The sequence below is a fragment of the Thamnophis sirtalis genome, unplaced genomic scaffold (assembly GCF_051295495.1).
Source record: "Thamnophis sirtalis isolate CommonGarterSnake01/CBP01778 unplaced genomic scaffold, rThaSir2_p1.2 scaffold_6, whole genome shotgun sequence".
Lineage (NCBI taxonomy): Eukaryota > Metazoa > Chordata > Lepidosauria > Squamata > Natricidae > Thamnophis > Thamnophis sirtalis.
Window position 1 is genome coordinate 22,271,524 of NW_028261386.1, and position 19,449 is coordinate 22,290,972.

Genomic DNA, 19,449 nt, shown 5'->3' on the forward strand with positions numbered 1-19,449 from the left:
AATATCTGGTTGCGTCTTATACACCGAATACAGCATTTCTGGCCTCCCGAAACCCCGCCTTCTTCACCCAAATGGCAGTGCATAACCTTTAGGAGGCTTCCAGAGTATTCCTGGGGGCTTTACGGGGCCGTTTTTTGCTCGTTTTTGCCCTCCTCAGCTCCCAGGAGTACTCTGGAAGCCTCCTAAAGGCTATGCACTGCCATTTTGGTGCCCCTGGGAGCACTTTGCAGGCCTCTCAAACTCTGCATGCCCCATTTTTCACAAAAAATGAGGCATGCAGAGGGTTTGGGAGGCCTGCAGAATGCAAACACTTTTTAAAAATTTACTTCTTCAAAATCTTGGTGCGTCTTATACTCCAGTGCATCTTAATATTCCAAAAAATATGGTATCTCTCCTCACTTCCTCTTCTCTAATTTTATGTGGTGGAAAAAGGGGTGACCAGGAAAAAGAAGGCTGAGAGTTCCCTCTCTTTTCCCTCTCTGTGATCATTTGTTCTGCGTTGCACAGCCTCATCTTTTGGATCTCTTCATTGCATTTCAGAGCACCCGAATTCTGGAAGGGCAGTGGCTTTTAGCTCTGTGTTTGAAGGAGTAGAACCACAGGGCAGGGAACTCTGCCCTCTCACCTGGGCAATCAGAGGGGTTTCAGAAACTCTAATAATGCTTAGAAGCTTGCATCTTATTTGAATAAATACTGATACTGGAACCAAGGGGCACCACACCAATCATGCCCATCTACCCTCTGACCTTCTGAGGATGTAAGTCATCCCTCCCAGTGAAATCTCTTCCTCCTCTTGAGTCCTCCTTCTGCTTAGCAAGTACCTAGTGAATTCCTCTTCTCTCTTTCCCTCTATTTCTATCAACTCACTAACATTAAACTTTAACATTAAGCATTAAAATCTAGTCATGGCTAATTTTCTTTTTGTAGGAAGAAGACTATATATTTTTTTAATCCCTTGAGGTAATTTTCTGCAGCTGTTCAGAAAATGAGAAACTCCAGTGGGATGCACACAAACCCATCCCTCCAAATGGTTATTTTCACCCCCATTTTCCTAACATAAATTACTGTTCCAAAAACCAATATCCATAGTACTTCTCTAAACAGAGCCCTCCTCATTGTGAAGAACTTGCTCTGCTCAACCATTTCTGCTTTCCCCCAAACCATTCCTACTTTCCTTAGCAGCGAGAAGTGCTTTGGGTTCTGTTGAATAATTCGCAGATGATTTAGCTACTAATATGTTACGGATTGTAATGTGTAATGTTTATGTGTTATGGATTACTACCAGTGTTAGGGTCAACTTGCCTCCAAGAAGCATTTGTTGGGGGACATGATCTGGTAGATGCAATGATGGGATTCTACCGGTTTAACAACCGGTTCGGTGATCGTGCGCTGCGTGCACATGCAGTTTTGAGAAAAAGTATATTTTGGGAGGAAAACAGCTGAGGTGCAGCAATCCACTCTGCTGCGCAACTCAGCTAAGAAGATAAAGGTGAATTAAGTGCAGAGGCAGGCGCGGGGGCGCACTCCATCATCGGAACGAACCGGTTCACTCCCAGCTGATAGTTGGAGCTACCGATTCGCCCGAACTGGTCCGAACCAGTAGAATCTCAACCCTGGGTAGATATAACTGCAGTTGTGTACTGTTGTGGTCCCCTTGAAGTTATCTGGTTGGCTACTGTGGGAAACTGGATGTTGACCATATAAACTGATCCTTTTTATCATATTTTTATGAGTAATTATATTGCTCCATCGCTATGCCTTTACTGTACATATATGGCCTTGTTTTGCAACCCTTACCTCGTTTTCTCTTACAACTGTTCACTATGCTAAGGGGATAATGGTCCTCAGATCATTTTTGTAATGACGTCTTTATTCACCGGGCACTTTTCTGCGCCAACTTTTCATATTGTTGCTCTTCTCTCATGCTGAGTGGCTGATTTGCTACCAGACAGGGTGAACTCATGGAAAAGGAATAAGCCAGTGTTTCTCAACCTTGGCGACTTTACGTCCTGTGGACCTTCAACTCCTAGAATTCCCCAGCCAGCTGTGCTGGCTGGGGGATTCTGGGAGTTGAAGTCCACAGGGCGTAAAGTTGCCAAGGTTGAGAAACACTGGGATAAGCAGTACAGGGAAATCCCTCCCAACCCCCACTTAGTCCCATGTCTCCCGCCTGCCTTTTTGCTTGTCCCCTTTGGTACCTTTTCTCGTTGCACCAGTTTCTTGTACACAGAGTCTGGAAAGGAGCGGAGAGGGCAGAACTTCCCAGTGCCTTCAGCACACATAAAGACTCCATTCTCGTAGACGACACGCCCGTGGCTTATAGTAACCAGTGGCACCCCATGGCAGCGCATGTTTTCATACAGGTTCACATCACCACCCTGGACCTGGGTACTGGCTGAGATGGTCCTGGGAAAGAGCAAAGAGCAGTGAGATCTGCAGGGAATTGGCAGATGGTAATCTTAGCACTGACAGCATCTGGTCTTTTCCATTTCTAGGATCTCCTAACTCAAAAGAAAAGGGAGGCTGTCGATCAACCTTAGTTGATTTCAAAGCATAAGGGTAGAACCACTCCAATGCTTAATGATTATAAATCAACGAACAAAGTCAAAATGAGGCCAAAGGGAATTCAAAATAAAAAACAATAACTGATCCCAGTAATTTTCTGGAAACTTCTTTTTCCTTTCTAATTTTCCAAAACTCACATAATCTGAGTTGTTAAAAGATGTAACACTGCTCCCAACATCTTCAATATCATTGAAGGGAGCCCAACTCAACCTTCCCCTCCTCTCTCAAATAATCAGAGAGTGAGGGCAAGAAAGCTTGGGAAAAGAGTTTACCTATAAAATCTATATAATGTAATATATAGATTTTATACTATACTGTATTATATGGTGTATATATATATATATATATATATATATATATATATATATATATATATATATATATATATATATATATATATATATATATATATATATATATATATATATAGTATATATTATACTATAATATATAGCATATATCATATTTTTATTGTGCTTTATGGAAAGGAGACTTGTGAAGCAGGACATATTTGACAGGCTCTCTGAACAAAGATAGTCTTAAGACCTTACTAATGTATCTCTTAAGCATGTTCTTTCTGAGAGGAGGTGACATCTTTGCAATATCTACTATGTATTGGAGAAAGGCGCAGGATGAAACTACAGATAAAGAAATAGAACATTTTTTTTTTGTCAAAGAAGTACAAGTCTTGCTTCGTTTCTTAAAAACCACTAAACATCTGAGAAGATTCTTAATATCTTAATATAAGCTTGCTGGTTTCAGGAAATTCAGGGAACCAAAATTTGACCTTCCTTTCTATTGACTTAAACATCTAGTGAATTTCAAGGGGTCAACCTTTAACACCATTTGTCCTGAGAACTTATAAATCAGGAAGTGGCTATGCCTATACAACACAATTAATCAGTTCAGTTGAAAGTTTAGATGGCTTAGCTGCTTTTCCCCTCCTTTCCTCTAGCCAATTGTACAATAAATCCCATACGGAATAGTATTCAGATTCGTCTTCCTCTTTTACTTATTTCGTGAGCCCATCCATCTCTGCACATAGAGCTTACTTCCATTATGATCATGCTGAATATTTCTTTTTTTATTCACAGTCCTTAAATTTAGATTATACTGACTGCTGCAAATTTAGAATAAAGCCCCACCAGATGATATAACAGGGCTTAAGTCTAAGTAAATATAACACTTGCAACTTAATCCTATTATTTACTCTTATTTAGATTTATTTATGATATTATTATTTATTTATTTAGATTCAGATTCAGATTTATTTATGAGAATAACATGTAAAACCAATAAATAGTATAAAAGATATCTTTCTTTAACAGCATTTATTGGTTTTACATGTTATTCTCATGAAAGCCATTGTATACATCTTAATTTAAGGAGCAAATGGTATAACAAATAAATAGATAAATAAATGCAGTATCTACCTGGAAAAAAATAGCCAGCAATTCTGTCAAATGGAGTACCTCAAAGAAGAAACTTCATTTAATGGCTCCATAATCTAGCATCATCATTAATCTAGCCTGACAGTTTTCTGCTTTTTGCAAATAAGCAGCCTGGCCTAACCTATTGAAACATCATCTTTGACACTGGACTAATTCATGTGGAAGAATCACAGGTTTCTGGCTTTATTTTGACTGTTACTGGAATATGGATTAAAATTCCATTCTATCTGCAGCTAAATCCTGGAAACATTAAATGGATTAAACTACTTAGGGATTGTTTTAGAATAAGAAATGTTATACAAAAGTTTTCAGTAAAATAGTTTTAAATTTATGCCATATAGTTGATAGTCTTTTGCTGTGCCAGTCCCCTGTTCTATTGATTGGGGAGTCTTCTTGTCTAGTGATTAGATTGACATAGGATTGGTTTTTGCATTCTGCATAGAAACCCCGATTCAAATATTTATGGCATTTGGTCTTACCTAATGCTAAGCTATAAGGTTGCCTTGAGGGCAAATATTCTGCCAACAGGCTCTGCCTTTGAGAGGATGAGGTAGCATTTTTTTCCTGTGGCTTTATGGTTTTGTTATCTAGCAAATAGTATTAAGATCCTGTGCTCACATGACAATGTGATGTGGTAATTAAAGTGCTGGATTGTCACCGGTTAGATCCAGGTGTTAGTCCATTCTCAGCCACAGAAACTTGTTGAGTGACTTCACACCAGTCACTTTTTTTTCCAGCTAACCCTTCCTCACAAGACTGTTATTGTGGGGGGGAGGGATCAGGAGATGGAGCATTATGTATGCTACCTTGAATTCTTGAATGAAAAGTGGGATATACAGTACGTTGGTTAATGAAATTATGGACAGTTTGATCATTTGATCAATATTTAGATACTGTAGTTAATGTCCTCTGTCCCAATAGCTTACATGGCAGTTAGCAGGACTAGCTACAGGGTCCCAACTATCTATCCATTTATACCCTTGGATATTTCCAGTGGTATAAATAGAGTTAAGTCAGGAGTTGCAGTCACCTTGGGGTCCCTGGCACAAAGGGCTCCACCTGGATTTTCACTGTTTAAAAAAAAACAATCATGACTGTGGCCTGCTCCAAGGCAACATCTCCCCATACAGCAACCTAAACATCTTATCCTGCACAATGGATTAAGGCTAGTGAGAGCGGAAACAGGGTATAAACATGGCAGACAACCTGATTTCCCCAGCCATTTTCCACACATCTGAAAACTGTCAAAGTTGAGAAACACTGAATTGGAAGGACAGCAAAAAAGCTAACAAACCAGGGGTGAAATCCAGCAGTTCTGGAGAAATGGTAGCGGAAATTTTGAATAGTTCAGAGAACTGGTAAATTCCCTCCCCACTCTGGCTGGCCCCAGAGGGGGGAGGGAATGGAGATTAGCCAGAGTCCTAACAAGAAATCTCTGTGCAAATTCCAGATGCGGGACATCCCAACATTAGTCGTGAGAGAAGTCACTAGGTTTGTTCTGATGCCAAGGCTTATACACAAAAATCACATTCAGGGAGGAATGGCAGCAGTGAGGGCACTGTCTTGCCAATGGATAGTACCAGCAGGTTTAGGGCTGCCAGATCAAGAGTCTGGATGACTGCTAGATAGAGAAAAAGAGAGGTTTGGTGCAGTGATGAAATTCTATTTTTTTTAAAATACCGGTTCTGTGGGCGTGGCTTGGTGGCCGTGGCAGGGGAAGGATACTGCAAATTCCTCTCCTCCCAATCCCATCTTCCCCAGTGCTTACTTGGTGGCCTCAGGATCCCACACAACTACATCTGCATCGGCTCCAGGAATGATGCGGCCCTTGCGAGGGTACAGGTTGTAGATCTTGGCCGCATTAGAGCTGGTGATTGCAACAAAGCGGTTCTCATCCATCTTGCCCCCTACCTGCAATGGAGCAGAGTCAGAAGATTCAGTTCCTGCTCAGGATGAATTTTAGAAATCATAGAGTGGTATTGTTGAAGAATTTGGTTTGGATAAAGGACTATAGTCTGGGGGGGGGGAAGGAAAATTGGATTGCAGGCACAGAGTATATCTTTACAAGTCATCACCATATACCGGTAGGAACAACAATTTCTTGCTTACTCTCTTATATGAACCATCGCTTATTGTTCATTTGCAGTTTAGTTTTTCCTCAAATGCCGAGTTTTCTTTTCTTTTACTAAAGCCCAGCTTTTAATTTGGATGATAAAATGATATGCAAGGGTGCAAGTATAAGGCCACAGAAGCCACTCATTTGCCTCAGACTGTGAATATGGATGGCAAATAAATTTAATAATAGTAGTAATAGTTACAGGGAGCTGCCTTTTCATGAAGATTGTGACCAAAGAACAGATTTGAAAATATCAACTTGACAGCAATTGTTCTTATGCCCATTGGGGACAAATGGCTTTGAAGATTGTACTTGTGGTGGAAAGTAGGAAGCCATAGAAGAATGGCCTAGAAACACTAGGTAGGTTTCTGCTATACGATAAGAAATAAATAGCAATTAAATAAAAAAATAAAAAATAGCAATTATTTATTGAATGCATTTGGAATCAGCCAAAACACTCTTGGGTGATTGCCAATAAAAGAAAATATTATTTTCTTTAATAATATTACAAAGAGTATAGTGGTTGCAAAGTACAACTTGGACCACAGAGCTCCCTTCTAATTTTTGGACCAATCATTTTTTCAGCCTGACTACTTCTCAGGTTTGTATTGAAAAAAATTGGGGGAAAAAACCACTTATATAAGCCACTTAAGCTATCAGAGAAAAGGCAGAGTATCAGTGAATGAAGGAATGAATGAAAATATAAACAAAAGCAGTAACAAATAAATCTAGTAGCAAAAGAAAATCCAATAATAAACACTCAAAATAGCATTATCATTCTTAATAGGTGTTGGCATGTATTCATGATTAAAATTATTTCAACTTTCAGTAATGTATGAAAGCCCCTCAGACACATAGAAGATACCTTTTTCATATGGTAATTGGCTGCCTGCTCAACTAACAGAAAGAAAAGAAAGCAATGTACGGTAATTATCCTATACAGGCTTCTTTTGAACACAGAGAATTTCCTTGGGAAACCGAAGCACAAGATAACAGCACCTGATTATTCTTCATTTCCTGGAGTAACTCCCATTCACAACTCAATGTATTTTTCCCCCTTAAATTAGAGAACAGGAATTTAGCCATTGCCTACTCTATTTACAAAGCAACTTATCTGCTCTAAGAGTGAAGCAACCAGAGCTTGCCAACTGAGAGCCCTTGGGAGGAATATATTATCAAGATAAAAATGGAGGCTGAGCATTAAATATATGTGTGTAGCTGTAACTAAGGCCCACAAAAAAAAAACCACTCCAGAGAGGGAGAATGGAATAAGAAACAATTTCAGGAAGCATAGAAAGAGAGGGAGAGAGTCATTTGAGCAACACAAATCAGATTTGGAGAAGTCCCAGAAAAAGAATGAAATAAATCCTTACCAAAGCCATATAGAATCTTAGAGGACCTGTGTGCAAAAATCTAACAAATTTATTAGCGTTCTAACAAATAGTTCAACTTTTCTCCTTTAGGACTCTTGGTCTCCAGGACATTTTCACTTCCAGTTCTATAAGGAAGAATGTATATTGCAAGTTAACTATCATAGATCTTAAAGATGACCATAAAACCACAAAATATACTGTGATTTTTGAATATGTGAAGTCCTAGGAAGGTATGTTCACATAATGTTCCAAAGGCTACAGTTTAGCTTCAGAGATACTTTCTATGGAAGATATTCCACAATAAGAGGGCCACAACCAAAATGGCTCTTTTTCACACCTCGGGTAACTGCATCTCTTTGGGATAAGCCATTCAGAAAGGCCCTTTGAAAATGAGCTTGAGTTGATAAGCAATGATAGGACTGTGAAACCGAAATACCAGATTGTTACTGCGTAAACAGGATAAATAATCTACCTCACAATCCAGCTTTCTCCCACATGATAACCAAAAAGGCTATGGCTACTGAGCTGAGGGAGGGCTGTCTTGCTCATTGAAAAGCTTGCAAGCCACAACTATGCCCCAGAGCTTTTCCAATTAGTTGTGACCTCTATGTCACAACTATCACTGGCTCCAAGAATAGAAATTTCACTATTCATATCTAAACCGTGGTTACCTGGAGACTGAGTATTTGAATAGAAAGAAGAGCCAAGAAATTACAAAAATGAGGAACTGCTTCCTCAAAACAGTATCAGGAAAATGGATATTGGGAAATCCAATACAAAAAAAAAAAAAAAAGACCAGTATTCTCTCAGTGTTAAAAATGGATCAAAATAGGTACAGGTAACTATTGTACAGATCAGTTAGTTTAATTTTTCCCCTGATAAAAAGCATGAACAGATAGGTATCAGAGATTCAGAAGAACAAGTCCTGATGCAGAAAATCAGCACAGCTTTTGAGAAGCTAACTCTTATTACACTGTTCTGCTCGATTTCTTTCATTAAGTGAATAGATTGGAGCAAACTGATAAGATATTACATATTTGGAATTTTAAAAATCTTTTTCTTCAACAAAGGCTCCAATGAAAATAACCTGCTGGATAAGAGCACAGGTGTTTTCATCTGGCTAACAAACAGTAAACAGGGCTTAGAAATAATTCTGAAAATAATCTTTCTTCCTAGAAAGATCTATAAAAGGTGCGCTTCCACGAAGTTCAGCATTGGGAATCTGTTTCAGTATTTATTTGGAATTAGGAGTGAAGAGAGAAAAGGCACTTTGGTTGATATCACAAGTAATTCAGGATAGAAAAATGATTTTAAAAAAAGAGATCAGAAAGAGCTTCAAAAGGATAAATTCACGTTGGTTTAATGAGCTTTAAAATGGCTAGTGCAGTTCAGTGTAAGTTAGTACAAGGGGGTTGCATACCGAAGGAAAAGCTCACAAGTCTGAATTAGCAAATAGTTACACAAAAAGGTTCTTGGTATCATGTTTTATAGCACACTACAAAGGCCAACATATGGCTGCTGCAAATAAGATGAATTCCTCGTGACCCGTCAAAAGCGCGGACGACAAAAGCGCGATCGACAAAATCGCGCCTTTGACGTCATCACAGCGCGACGAAAAAGATCGAAAAATTCAAATAAAAATTAATAAAAATTAAATTAAAGCAAGCCGATTCACATAAAGGTAAGGGTTAGGGTTAGGGTTAGGGTAAGGGTAAGGGTTAGGGTTAGCTTTAGAGCGTTAGCGTTAGCGTTAGGGTTAGGATAAGGGTTACCGTTCCGTTTTTCGTTACTTTAACGGTTAGGTTTAGGGTTAGGTTTAGGGTTAGGTTAAGAGTTAGGGTTAGGGTTAGGTTTAGGGTTAGGTTTGGGGGGGTTAGGGGAAGGTTTTAGCTTTATTTTTACATTTTTTCGATCTTTTTCGTCGCGCTGTGATGACGTCACAGCGCGCTTTTGTCGAGCGCGATTTTGTCCTACGCGCTTTTGTGGTGGAACCGAATTCCTAGGTTAAAATCTCTAGGAAAGGTACTGGAAATAAAACTGAATTATGGTAATGTCCTTATAGGGCTGCATTTAAAGCATTGTCCCATTCTGGTCCCTTTAAAATGACATCCAAGACCTGGTACAGAAACAGGCACTGAAAGTGATGAATGGAATAGCTCTGCTAAGAAGGAAAACTGATGGCTTGATTTTTCAAAAGAAGATAGTTGAGGGATACTATATTATATACTTCCGTATTAGAAGCACTGAAGCGCTTGTGTGGTGAAAGGGTCAGTGATGTCTACAGTGATATCACTGTTGCCCGGGGGATGCCCAGCTGAGGGCTCCTTTCATGTCCCTGTTAAGTTGCCCACCAGTGGTGGGTTTCAAAATTTTTTGGAACCTACTCTGTGGGCGTGGCCTCCTTTGTGGGAGTGGCTTGCCGGCCATGTGACCTGGTGGGAGTGGCTTGCTGGCCATGTGTTTTCTCTCTCTCTGTCTCTCTCTCTCTCTCTCTCCTTCCTTCCTTTTGTCTCTGTCCCTTTTTTCTTTTTTCTTTCATCTCTCTCTCATTTTCTTTCTTTTTTCTTTCTTTCTTTCTTTCTTCCTTTCTTTCTCTTTTTCTCTCTCTCTCTCTCTCTCTCTCTGTGTGTTGTGTGTGTGTGTGTGTGTGTGTGTGTGTGTGTGTGTGTGTGTGTGTGGCAGTGGTGGGTTTCAAAAAATTTTGGAACCTTTTCTGTAGGTGTGACCTGCTTTCCGGGTCCACTGGTGGAACCTCTTCTAACCAGTTCGGTAGATTTGATGAACCGATTCTACCAAATAGGTGCGAACTGGTAGGAACCCACCTCTGTTGCCCACCAAAGTGGTACCTATCTATCCACTCATGGTTGCCCACTTTCAAACTGCAGGGTTGGCAGGAGCTGGAGTGAATGAGAGCTCACCCCGCCATGCGGCAGCAGCCAGATCCTGAATGCAAGCCTGCCGATCATCAACCCTGTGTCCTAACCACGCGAGCTACCACGCCCCTGAGTAAGAGATGAATGTGGTAACGATACATAAAATGGATTTTTTTCCGTGAAAAATTTGGATAGCAATTATTTTTCACAATGTTAAAAACTGGATCATCCACAGACACATAAAATGGTATTCCCACGATTTACTCCTGCAGAAATCTTATTTCTGAGATCAGTAAACTCTGCTTCCGGATTACAAAACAGGTCTTCGTGTCTCTACCAACTTAGTACACTTCCCTGCTCCTATTTAGGAAACCAGAAGAGGCATCCTCCTTTCTTAACAGCCAAATTCTCTTTGACACTATTACTTACCACTCCACGTTCCCAGATGACAGCCATACGGTCCTGTACCCCACTGACTCCATGGGGGATCTTAGTGAAGTCTTCCTTCCCCATTGCCTTCTGTTTAGTGGTGAAAGGGCGGTGATCAGAGGCCACAACATTCACAGTGTCACTGAGGGGAAAGATAAAGGAAGACATACGGTAAGTCCTAAATACTGTTTGTTGTGCTGATATTTCACCCCAAATTTCACATGAGTCGTAGAGTTAAGTGGTCTAAACATTTCATAAATGAATGAATGAATGGTCATACAGGGCGGGGCATAACCTTTTCCTAGGGGGTCACAGCAAGATCGACAGCAGTTTACAACTTCCGCGACACCTCATTTTAAAGCCCATAAAAAACTGAATTGAATGAGCTATTAAATGTTAAATTTGCTTTAAGAATGGCTGGAAAATTCAATTCGGAAGAACAAAGGATCATTGACAGAATAAAATGCATTGCCTTTCGATTTTCGTCATTTTCACAGCCAAGAAACTGCATTGGGTTTTGAAGGATAAAGGGGAATCCTGGGATGGCAGTTATTTCCGTGAGAAAATTTTATTGGAGAATGTCATTCCATTTCTCAGTGATCCAGACAATGTCTTGGTGGTTGGTGAGGCTGTCTTTCTTCATGACAAAGCTCCTTGCATGCGTGCAAATGCGACTCAGCAATTGTTAAAGGAAAACAATGTCGAATTTTGGGGCAATGACGTCTGGCCGGGAAATTCGCCAGATCTCAATCCGGCAGAGAACATTGGGGCCATAATTAAGGATGAAGTGGAAGCTCTGATGATTCAGGAGCAAGGTCAAAATCGATATTCGGTTGAAACTTTGAGAATGAATTTGGAAACTGTGTTGAAAAATCTGGAAAATCGAACGGAACTGTTTGAAGATTTGTTGTGTTCTTATCCACCTCGTTTGAATGCTGTTCGAAGGGCTAATGGTGGTCATACTGACTATTAAATCGTGTCAATAAACTCAGTTTTTGATGGGCTTTCGAATGGTGTATGAATTATTTGTGTTGTTATTACAAGTGTTGCTGTGACCCCCTAGGAAAAGGTTATGCCCCGCCCTGTAGACTTTCCCTTTCAGATCTCCCCTTCTCTATCCCTTTTAGATTACGTTGCAATTGATTCTTCAGGTATTACCTAGAGTTAAGTAATACGAAACTTCTTACTTGGCAAGCAAACTCATGAGGTAGGCGGAAGTGTTTGAATCTAGCCGCAAGGGTGGCACTGTGACGTAGGCTGCTGCATGGGACCAGTCTTGGTGATAGTAGTGTAAGCCTGTTAGCGTAGTATGTGCTGTGGTGGTCTCTGCATACACAACCTTCCCTGCAGGTAAGAAAGTGGAGAAACCATTGACCCCCAAAGAGTTAGATCCAAACTTTGTAAAGAGTTCAATACATTAAAGGGTGATAAACAGATGAGGTGAATCATCAGTCTTGATCTAATATTGAATTATCTGCATAGGGTGAATAAACCCCTGGGAAAGACTTTGAGGAAACTGAGGGTAGGAGATTGGAAGATGAAAATAGCACTCTTTATAGTGCCACATTTAAATATATAGCTACTCAAATGTAGGAAAAGTCTCTGGAACCAGGATTGGTTAAATGGAAAGGTAGGATTCAAAGCCTTCTTTCCAGCTGTTCTAAAATAATAATAAAGTGGTGGCCTTTGCACTCAGAATCAGAAGGTGGCTCTCACCTTGCATTTTGGCTGTAGCTATAACATCCCCGGCTGACATGCTAGAAACGTTGACCAGATAGACAGGGCAGTGAGTCTGCCAAGAGGAAAAAGGGGGAAAGCATCAGATTGAGCTGCGAACTAGGTTTCACAGTATACAGAAGGATGCAAAACATTCAATACAATAGCAGAATTGGAAGGGACCTTGGAGGTCTTCTAATCCAACCCCCTGCCTGGGCAGGAAACCCTATACTGTTTCAGACAAATGGCTATCCAACATCTTTTTAAAGACTTCCAGTGTTGGGGCATTCACAACTTCTGGAGGCAAGTTGTTCCACTGATTAATTGTTCTAACTGTCAGGAAATTTTTCCTCAGTTCTAAGTTGCTTCTCTCCTTGATTAGTTTCCGCCCATTGCTTCTTGTTCTACCCTCAGGTGCCTTGGAAAATAGTTTGACTCCCTCTTCTTTGTGGCGACCCCTAGACATACCCAGTTCCTGCAACCGTTCTTCGTATGTTTTAGTCTCCAGTCCCCTAATTATCTTTGCTGCTCTTCTCTGCACTTTCTAGAGTCTCCACATCTTTTCTACATCGTGGTGACCAAAACTGAATGCAATATTCCAAGTTTGGCCTTACCAAGGCCTTATAAAGTGGTATTAACACTTCACGTGATCCTTATTCTATCCCTCTGTTTATGCAGCCTAGAACTGTGTTGGCTTTTTTGGTAGCTGTTGCACACTGCTGGCTCATATTTAAATGGTTGTCCACTAGGACTCCAAGATCCCTTTCACAGTTACTACTGTTGAGCAAGGTACCACCTATACTGTAAATGTAGAACCTTACTCTTTTCACCATTGAATTTCATTTTATTAGATAGTGCCCAATGTTCAAGTTTGTCAAGATCCTTCTGTATCTTAAGCCTATCTTCTGGAGTGTTGGCTATTCCTGCCAGTTTGGCGTCATCTGCAAATTTGATGAGTTCCCCATTTATTCCCTCATCCAAATCATTGATGAAGATGTTGAAGAATACTGGGCCCAAAACAGAGCTGTGCAAGGAATTGGATAATGAAAGTAGCATAAGGGAACTTAGAGCTCAAGTGACCTGTTATAGAGTCAGACCAAGGAATCCACCCAAAAAAATTTCCTTGAAAAGAATAAGCTTGTAGTGAATATAAGGGCTCAGCCATTAGCACTAAGGTGGGGTAAATTTGGTTCCCCAGGGAAGAATGGGGGGAGCTGGCTCTTACCCGATTAGCAATGGTGATGACACGATGTGTAGCTTCAGCCTCTAGCTGCAATGAGAAAAGGACATGAGACAGTGTAAAATCTAATGCATGCTACTTCTCTGCTATTAGTAGCTCAGATGTGCTTAAAAACCCTACCACATCCCCGTCACTCAAGCAATGTTCAACTATTTTAAAGTAAGCTTGAACAATTGACAGCTTCATGGTAAAGTGTTCTAACTACAAGAGGCCAATAATAAGACCCTACTGTGCTACAAATAGCAATTAAGTCAGTGAGCAGAGATAATCATATCCTGATCTGTCGACTGGCGAGGGGGATTTCCCCCCCTGTATCCAATCACATAGGTTCATGGGACGGGAGAAGAAGGAGCAATTTCTGACTGGAGGATGCATTAGCTTGTGTACATATACCACATGGCATTTTTACCTCTTCTGGTCGGCTGATCTCAATCCCCTCTGGACCAGTGATGCCCAAATCCAGAGCTTCTCTAGCCCCCTGTACAGAGAATCAGAACAAAAAGTTCAGGATTGGGACAGCAGTGTCCTTTTTCTTCTTCTTGATGCTTTTCATTAGACATTTTGAAACCAACATCATAATCTGGAATGCAAATGCATGATCTAAAGGTTGTGTGAAGTGTCTCCCACTTCACATTTTCAGTGTGAGTGGTGGCTGAGATGGTGATTCCAATCCATAATTCTTATTATATGTGAAAATAAAAAAAATAATGATTCTGGATTAATGAGAGTACGACTGCATGGGTAGTGTAAATTGCACTAGTGTAAATTGGCTGCTCCGACCCTGTGGAACGAACTCCCCGTGGAGATTCAAACCCTCACCACCCTCCAGGCCTTCCGCAAAGCCGTTAAAACCTGGCTGTTCCCACAGGCCTGGGGCTAAAGAGCTGTTGCCCCCGTCTGGAATGGTATGACTGTTATGTGTTTTTAAATTATGTATTGTTATGTATCGTTTATTTTTTATTTTTTTGTCTGTACCCCCCCCTTCCCTGATTTGATTTGTTAACCGCCCTGAGTCCCCTTCGGGGGAAAAGGGCAGCATATAAATATAATAAATGAAATGAAATGAATGAATGCTTGTGGAAACACATCCAATTGTTCAGAAGACACTAATGATAAGAATGAGAGTATGTGTGGGACAAAGCAAGGCTTTGCAACATTCAGAAAAGGATGATGGAGAAGATGATGTGCCTATCCAAACAATTTGCTTCCTGGAAAAGTGGCAACAATGCTTTTAGACTCTCCATATTCATGAAAACAGCGACGCTGAGACCCATCTAAGGTGGCATTGTTGGACCCACCCTACCATCCTCCAAAGCAGCTTACCTCAGCCACCAGCTCGCCATTCTCAGCATGAACACGTGCAATAGCTCCAATATCTGTGCAAGCACGGAACACCTGATAGAGCTCACTGTCTCGGAGCATGTACATGTCTTTGTATGTCATGAACATCTGGAACGAGTTGACACCCTTCTCTCGAACCAAAGTTTCCATTTCTGATTTTACCTAAGATACCAGGAGGGATGGGTTTAAGAAAGAATACATCAATCACTATTTGTAATTTTAAAGAAATCCTGCAGACAAAAATACCCTGTCCATCCACTCATAGACAGAAAGGATAGGAGAATACCACATGTCTGAAACTCAGAATTCAAAGTCTCCAGGAATGCCAAATAAAAAGGTGAAAGATCCATGACCACAGGACAGAACCTGCATTTCAAAATTTGCCTTCTTCTCACCCCACGTTGTACCCTAACCAGCTCATCGCTTGCTCTGAGCAAGAAATTTCATAGCATGTTGGTGCATAGTAATTGTGCAAAATCACCCAAACTTTTATCTGTAGAGATTTTCAGTCATCTAGGTCATGATTGTCCCAAAGTTGCTTTTTCAGGAAACAATTGGACTTTCTTATTTCTTCTTTTGAAGACCTTTTCGCTTCTCATCCAAGAAGTGGCTGAAGAAGCTTCTTGGATGAGAAGTGAAATGTCTTCAAAAGAAAAACCAAGAAAGTCCAGTTGCCTCCTGAAAAAGCATCTTTGCACCACGCAAACTTTTGTTTTAAGGATAAAATTTTAAGCTTTAGCTCTGCAGTGCTACGTATTTGCATACTAGCTAGACAAGCTCTGCGATAAAGGAAAAGCCATTGTAACTCTTGTTTAGGGGCCCTGAGTCGTAATCTGAGTTTTTCAAGAACGTCCTTTCACAGATTCATCTGCTCTGCTTGAACTTGCATTTTTCATAGGATGTTATAAAGTGTCAATCATCAGCACAAAAGGTAGGATATAAAACAAATCGTATAAATTGAGTTACATGTAATTGTATATATATGTATGATATGGTTGTCAATGGTTCACGTGCAGCCCGAGTGTCTAAGGGAAAAATATTACATGATATTCTATAATCACAAGCCCTATATCAGCTAGTTACAGCAGTGATGGGTTCCGGGAGCAGCGTCCACCATACTGGTACGGTGGCCCATTTGGCCCACCCTCCCGCCCGTGTTCCTTACCTGTTTTTGAAGCAAACGATCCAATTGTGCACGCATGCACAGCATGCGGTGCTTCCGCAACCTCTGCCAAGCAGCTGGGTGTCGCAGGGCAGTGATGTGCACATGTGTGCACAGCAAATGTACCTGACAAGGATGCCCAACCCCACGCGCAGCGTACCGGTTGCGACGGAAGCCAGAACCCACCACTGAGCTACAGCCTGTTCCTTCCTCCTCGGTCACCATCAGAAAAAGGACAAACGATAGCCCAGAAAGTGGTATAAGAGGGCTGAGCCAGGCCCACCATAAGGAGCATAGGGACAGCTTTCCTTAGGATGCTCACAAGGTCTTTAAAACAGGAGTCCTGATACTGACAATATTTTTAAACCAACTTAATGAAAGGGAAAACAATGGCACAATTCTGCCTGCAGAATTAAAAGCAGTACAGTAATGAATGAACCCCCCAAATGTATAAATTGAGTAACTATGTATATATGCTATATGTAATTACAGTAACTAAAAAGCCGTTTTGGAGTTACAAATTAAAGCATGAAGTGAATAAAGTGTTTAAATTTTTTCTGCTTATTACTTCACTATTCCAAACTAGTGTTTCTCCATCCATCTCCTTCCAAATGTAAGGTAAAAGGTAAAGGTTCCCTTTGCATGTATGTGCTAGTCTTTCCCAACTCTAGGGGGCGGTGCTCATCTCCGTTTCAAAGCCAAAGGGGTAGTGCTATCCGAAGACATCTCCGTGGTCATGTGGCCGGCATGACTAAATGTCGAAGGTGCACGGAATGTTGTTACCTTCCCACCAAAGTGGTCCCTATTTTTCTACTTGCATTTTTACGTGCTTTTGAACAGCTAAGTTGGCAGAAGCTGGGACAAGTAACAGGAGCTCACTCCATTACATGGCACTAGGGATTCGAACTGCCAAACTGCCGACTTTTCTGATCAACAAGCCCAGTGTCTTAGCCAGTGAGCCACCGTGTCCCTTTTCCAAATGTACCATACTACAAATCCATTAGAGTTCATGATTCTGGGAGTTGTAGCCCTGGGCTCAACTTGGAGAAAGCTCTTCCAAAGCATGTTTCTTCTTAAGCTTCTAAGACCAGGCACAGAGGATAAAACCTCCAGAGAAGAAAATTCAGAGCAGAGTGAAAGAAAAACAGTTCAAGCAGAGTGTTGCCAGAAACTGAGAGTGATAGGAGGTTGGAGAAGAAATGACTGAGCTGCAGAACCCAAACAAAAAAACTACTATATCCTCAATCACCCAACCTGGACACGATGGCCAGAGGATGGATGTATATAATCCATGTTTCAGTAAGCATGATCTATAGTTCCTGAACAACCTCCAGATGTTTGAGGCTAACCACATACTTTGTAAGAGGAACTGCACAAGGGCTTGAGTTGAAGTAGACTTCAGCAGATGACAACATGAGGACAAGAGAATGGATGGAAACCTGTACACAACACTGGCAGAAAGCTGGACTGTTGTGCCTTGATGATCATTATCCTTGGTGAACAGGGCAGGGCCACAGTTCAAGCTCAATTGTTGGTAGGATTTGATAGGGTGCTGCCAGCTACTTTAAAGGGTCACTTCTTGTCAATTTAGAACAGTTTTCAATGTCATAGTATTAAGTGATATTTAGACTCCGAAAATCTTCAATCAGCATGCCCAATTTTGGGTGTCCCAGCATGGAGAACCACACTGAAGGCTAATTCTAGCACACATATGGTGACACTACAGTGCAAATCTTACATATTCAGATGTTGTACAGACATAGGAATCCAGTATTGGGTCTTACTGGTTCTTAAATATACAGATCTTAACTGATGGGTTACGAACTATCTTCTGGTCTGCAGTCAGACCAAATGCAGCTCAACCACTATACAAATACATGGAAGAAATCGTGTGCTTTTAAAGCAATGTTAATTCCAGGTGACTACCTAGATTAGTTGCTGTAGTTTTCTTGGCAAGATTTTCCATTGGCTTTTTTCTGGGGCTGAGAGAGAGAAAGTGACCCAAGGTTGCCCAATTGGCTTTGTGTCTAAGGTGGAATTAGAATCATTGCCTAAATATTATGCTTGCTAAAGAGGATCTTGAACCTAAAAAGATTGAAGGCAAGTAGTACAGAGGATACTAAGACAATTTTTAAAAATTGCTTCATATTCCCTACCAGGTTCATCCCTCTTACCTTAGGTGCCCACCAGGTGATGCCCATATGCAGGGCATAATCACAGCACACTTTTGGGTCAGCCAGGCTGCGACATTTCTCATAAGCATCTAGCAGAGAAATTTCTTTATCTGGAAGTACATGTCCAATAACCATGGTGGTTCCTCCAACCAGCGCTGCCTACATATGGAGGAAGAAAACAACTCTTTAGATACTTATATTTATATATAATATTATTTCTATTCCTTTCTTGCGTCATTTTTACACCTTTCAGGGAGCTAAATATCAATAATAGCACCTAGCTCATATTAGCAAAAGCAATATATTTCAGGCGTTAGCAACAATAGAATATTAAAATATTTAAAAATCCTCCAACACAAGAATCACAATATTTTAAACACCTAAAAACAAATAAAAAGGCAGTTCACTTTATATTGAAAGTATAACCAGCTGATACCAGATGAAGACTATATTCAGTAGAAAATAATCACAACCCATCTTGCCTCCAATAACAAAGCAAAAAAAGGTTTTAGATAACTTTAAAAAATTTTCAGATACAAAAAGAAAAACTAATAATTGATGTGGAAGAATGAAAAAAGAAGCAAAGCTAAAAGTGCAGAAAAAAAGAAAAAGAAATATAAAGAAATGACTTTTATAACAAACTATAAATTTGCAGTTATTAAACTCTTCTTCTATGTTTACTACATAACTGACATTTTTTCTAACTTTTTTTCTAATAATCAAAGCCATGTCATAGTTTCATTTTTTTTCTGCTTCGTGCAAAAAGTTCAAATGTACAGGGGAAAAAAATCTTTTGCTATTAAGATATTATTACCTAAATCTTTAACTATTTTTTCAGTTTTCTGGCAGTCAGCTGATTTAGAAAGCTAATGGGAATTTTGCATGAGATTTTAGAGGTAGAATGGTAGACTCATTTGTTCTGCTTTTCTGTTGATTTATCTTCGTTTCTTAAGAACAAACTATACATTCAAAGAAGTCTTGCACAGATTTCTGGAAGTGTCAGGAAGTG

The 19,449-nt window shown here is 40.4% G+C and overlaps 1 protein-coding gene across 1 annotated transcript in view; it reads right to left on the reverse strand.

Annotated features, from left to right (window-relative positions):
* Nucleotides 1-19,449, reverse strand: part of DPYSL5 (dihydropyrimidinase like 5) — a 65,863-nt gene that overhangs the window by 6,084 nt on the left and 40,330 nt on the right. Inside the window, exons 3-11 of the mRNA XM_014067879.2 lie at nt 18,441-18,599; nt 15,087-15,266; nt 14,173-14,241; nt 13,749-13,793; nt 12,524-12,599; nt 11,995-12,151; nt 10,808-10,949; nt 5,785-5,927; nt 2,199-2,406 (exon numbers count right to left, since the gene is read on the reverse strand). Coding sequence (XP_013923354.2) covers nt 2,199-2,406; nt 5,785-5,927; nt 10,808-10,949; nt 11,995-12,151; nt 12,524-12,599; nt 13,749-13,793; nt 14,173-14,241; nt 15,087-15,266; nt 18,441-18,599 — 1,179 coding nt within the window. The remainder of the gene's footprint in view (nt 1-2,198; nt 2,407-5,784; nt 5,928-10,807; nt 10,950-11,994; nt 12,152-12,523; nt 12,600-13,748; nt 13,794-14,172; nt 14,242-15,086; nt 15,267-18,440; nt 18,600-19,449) is intronic.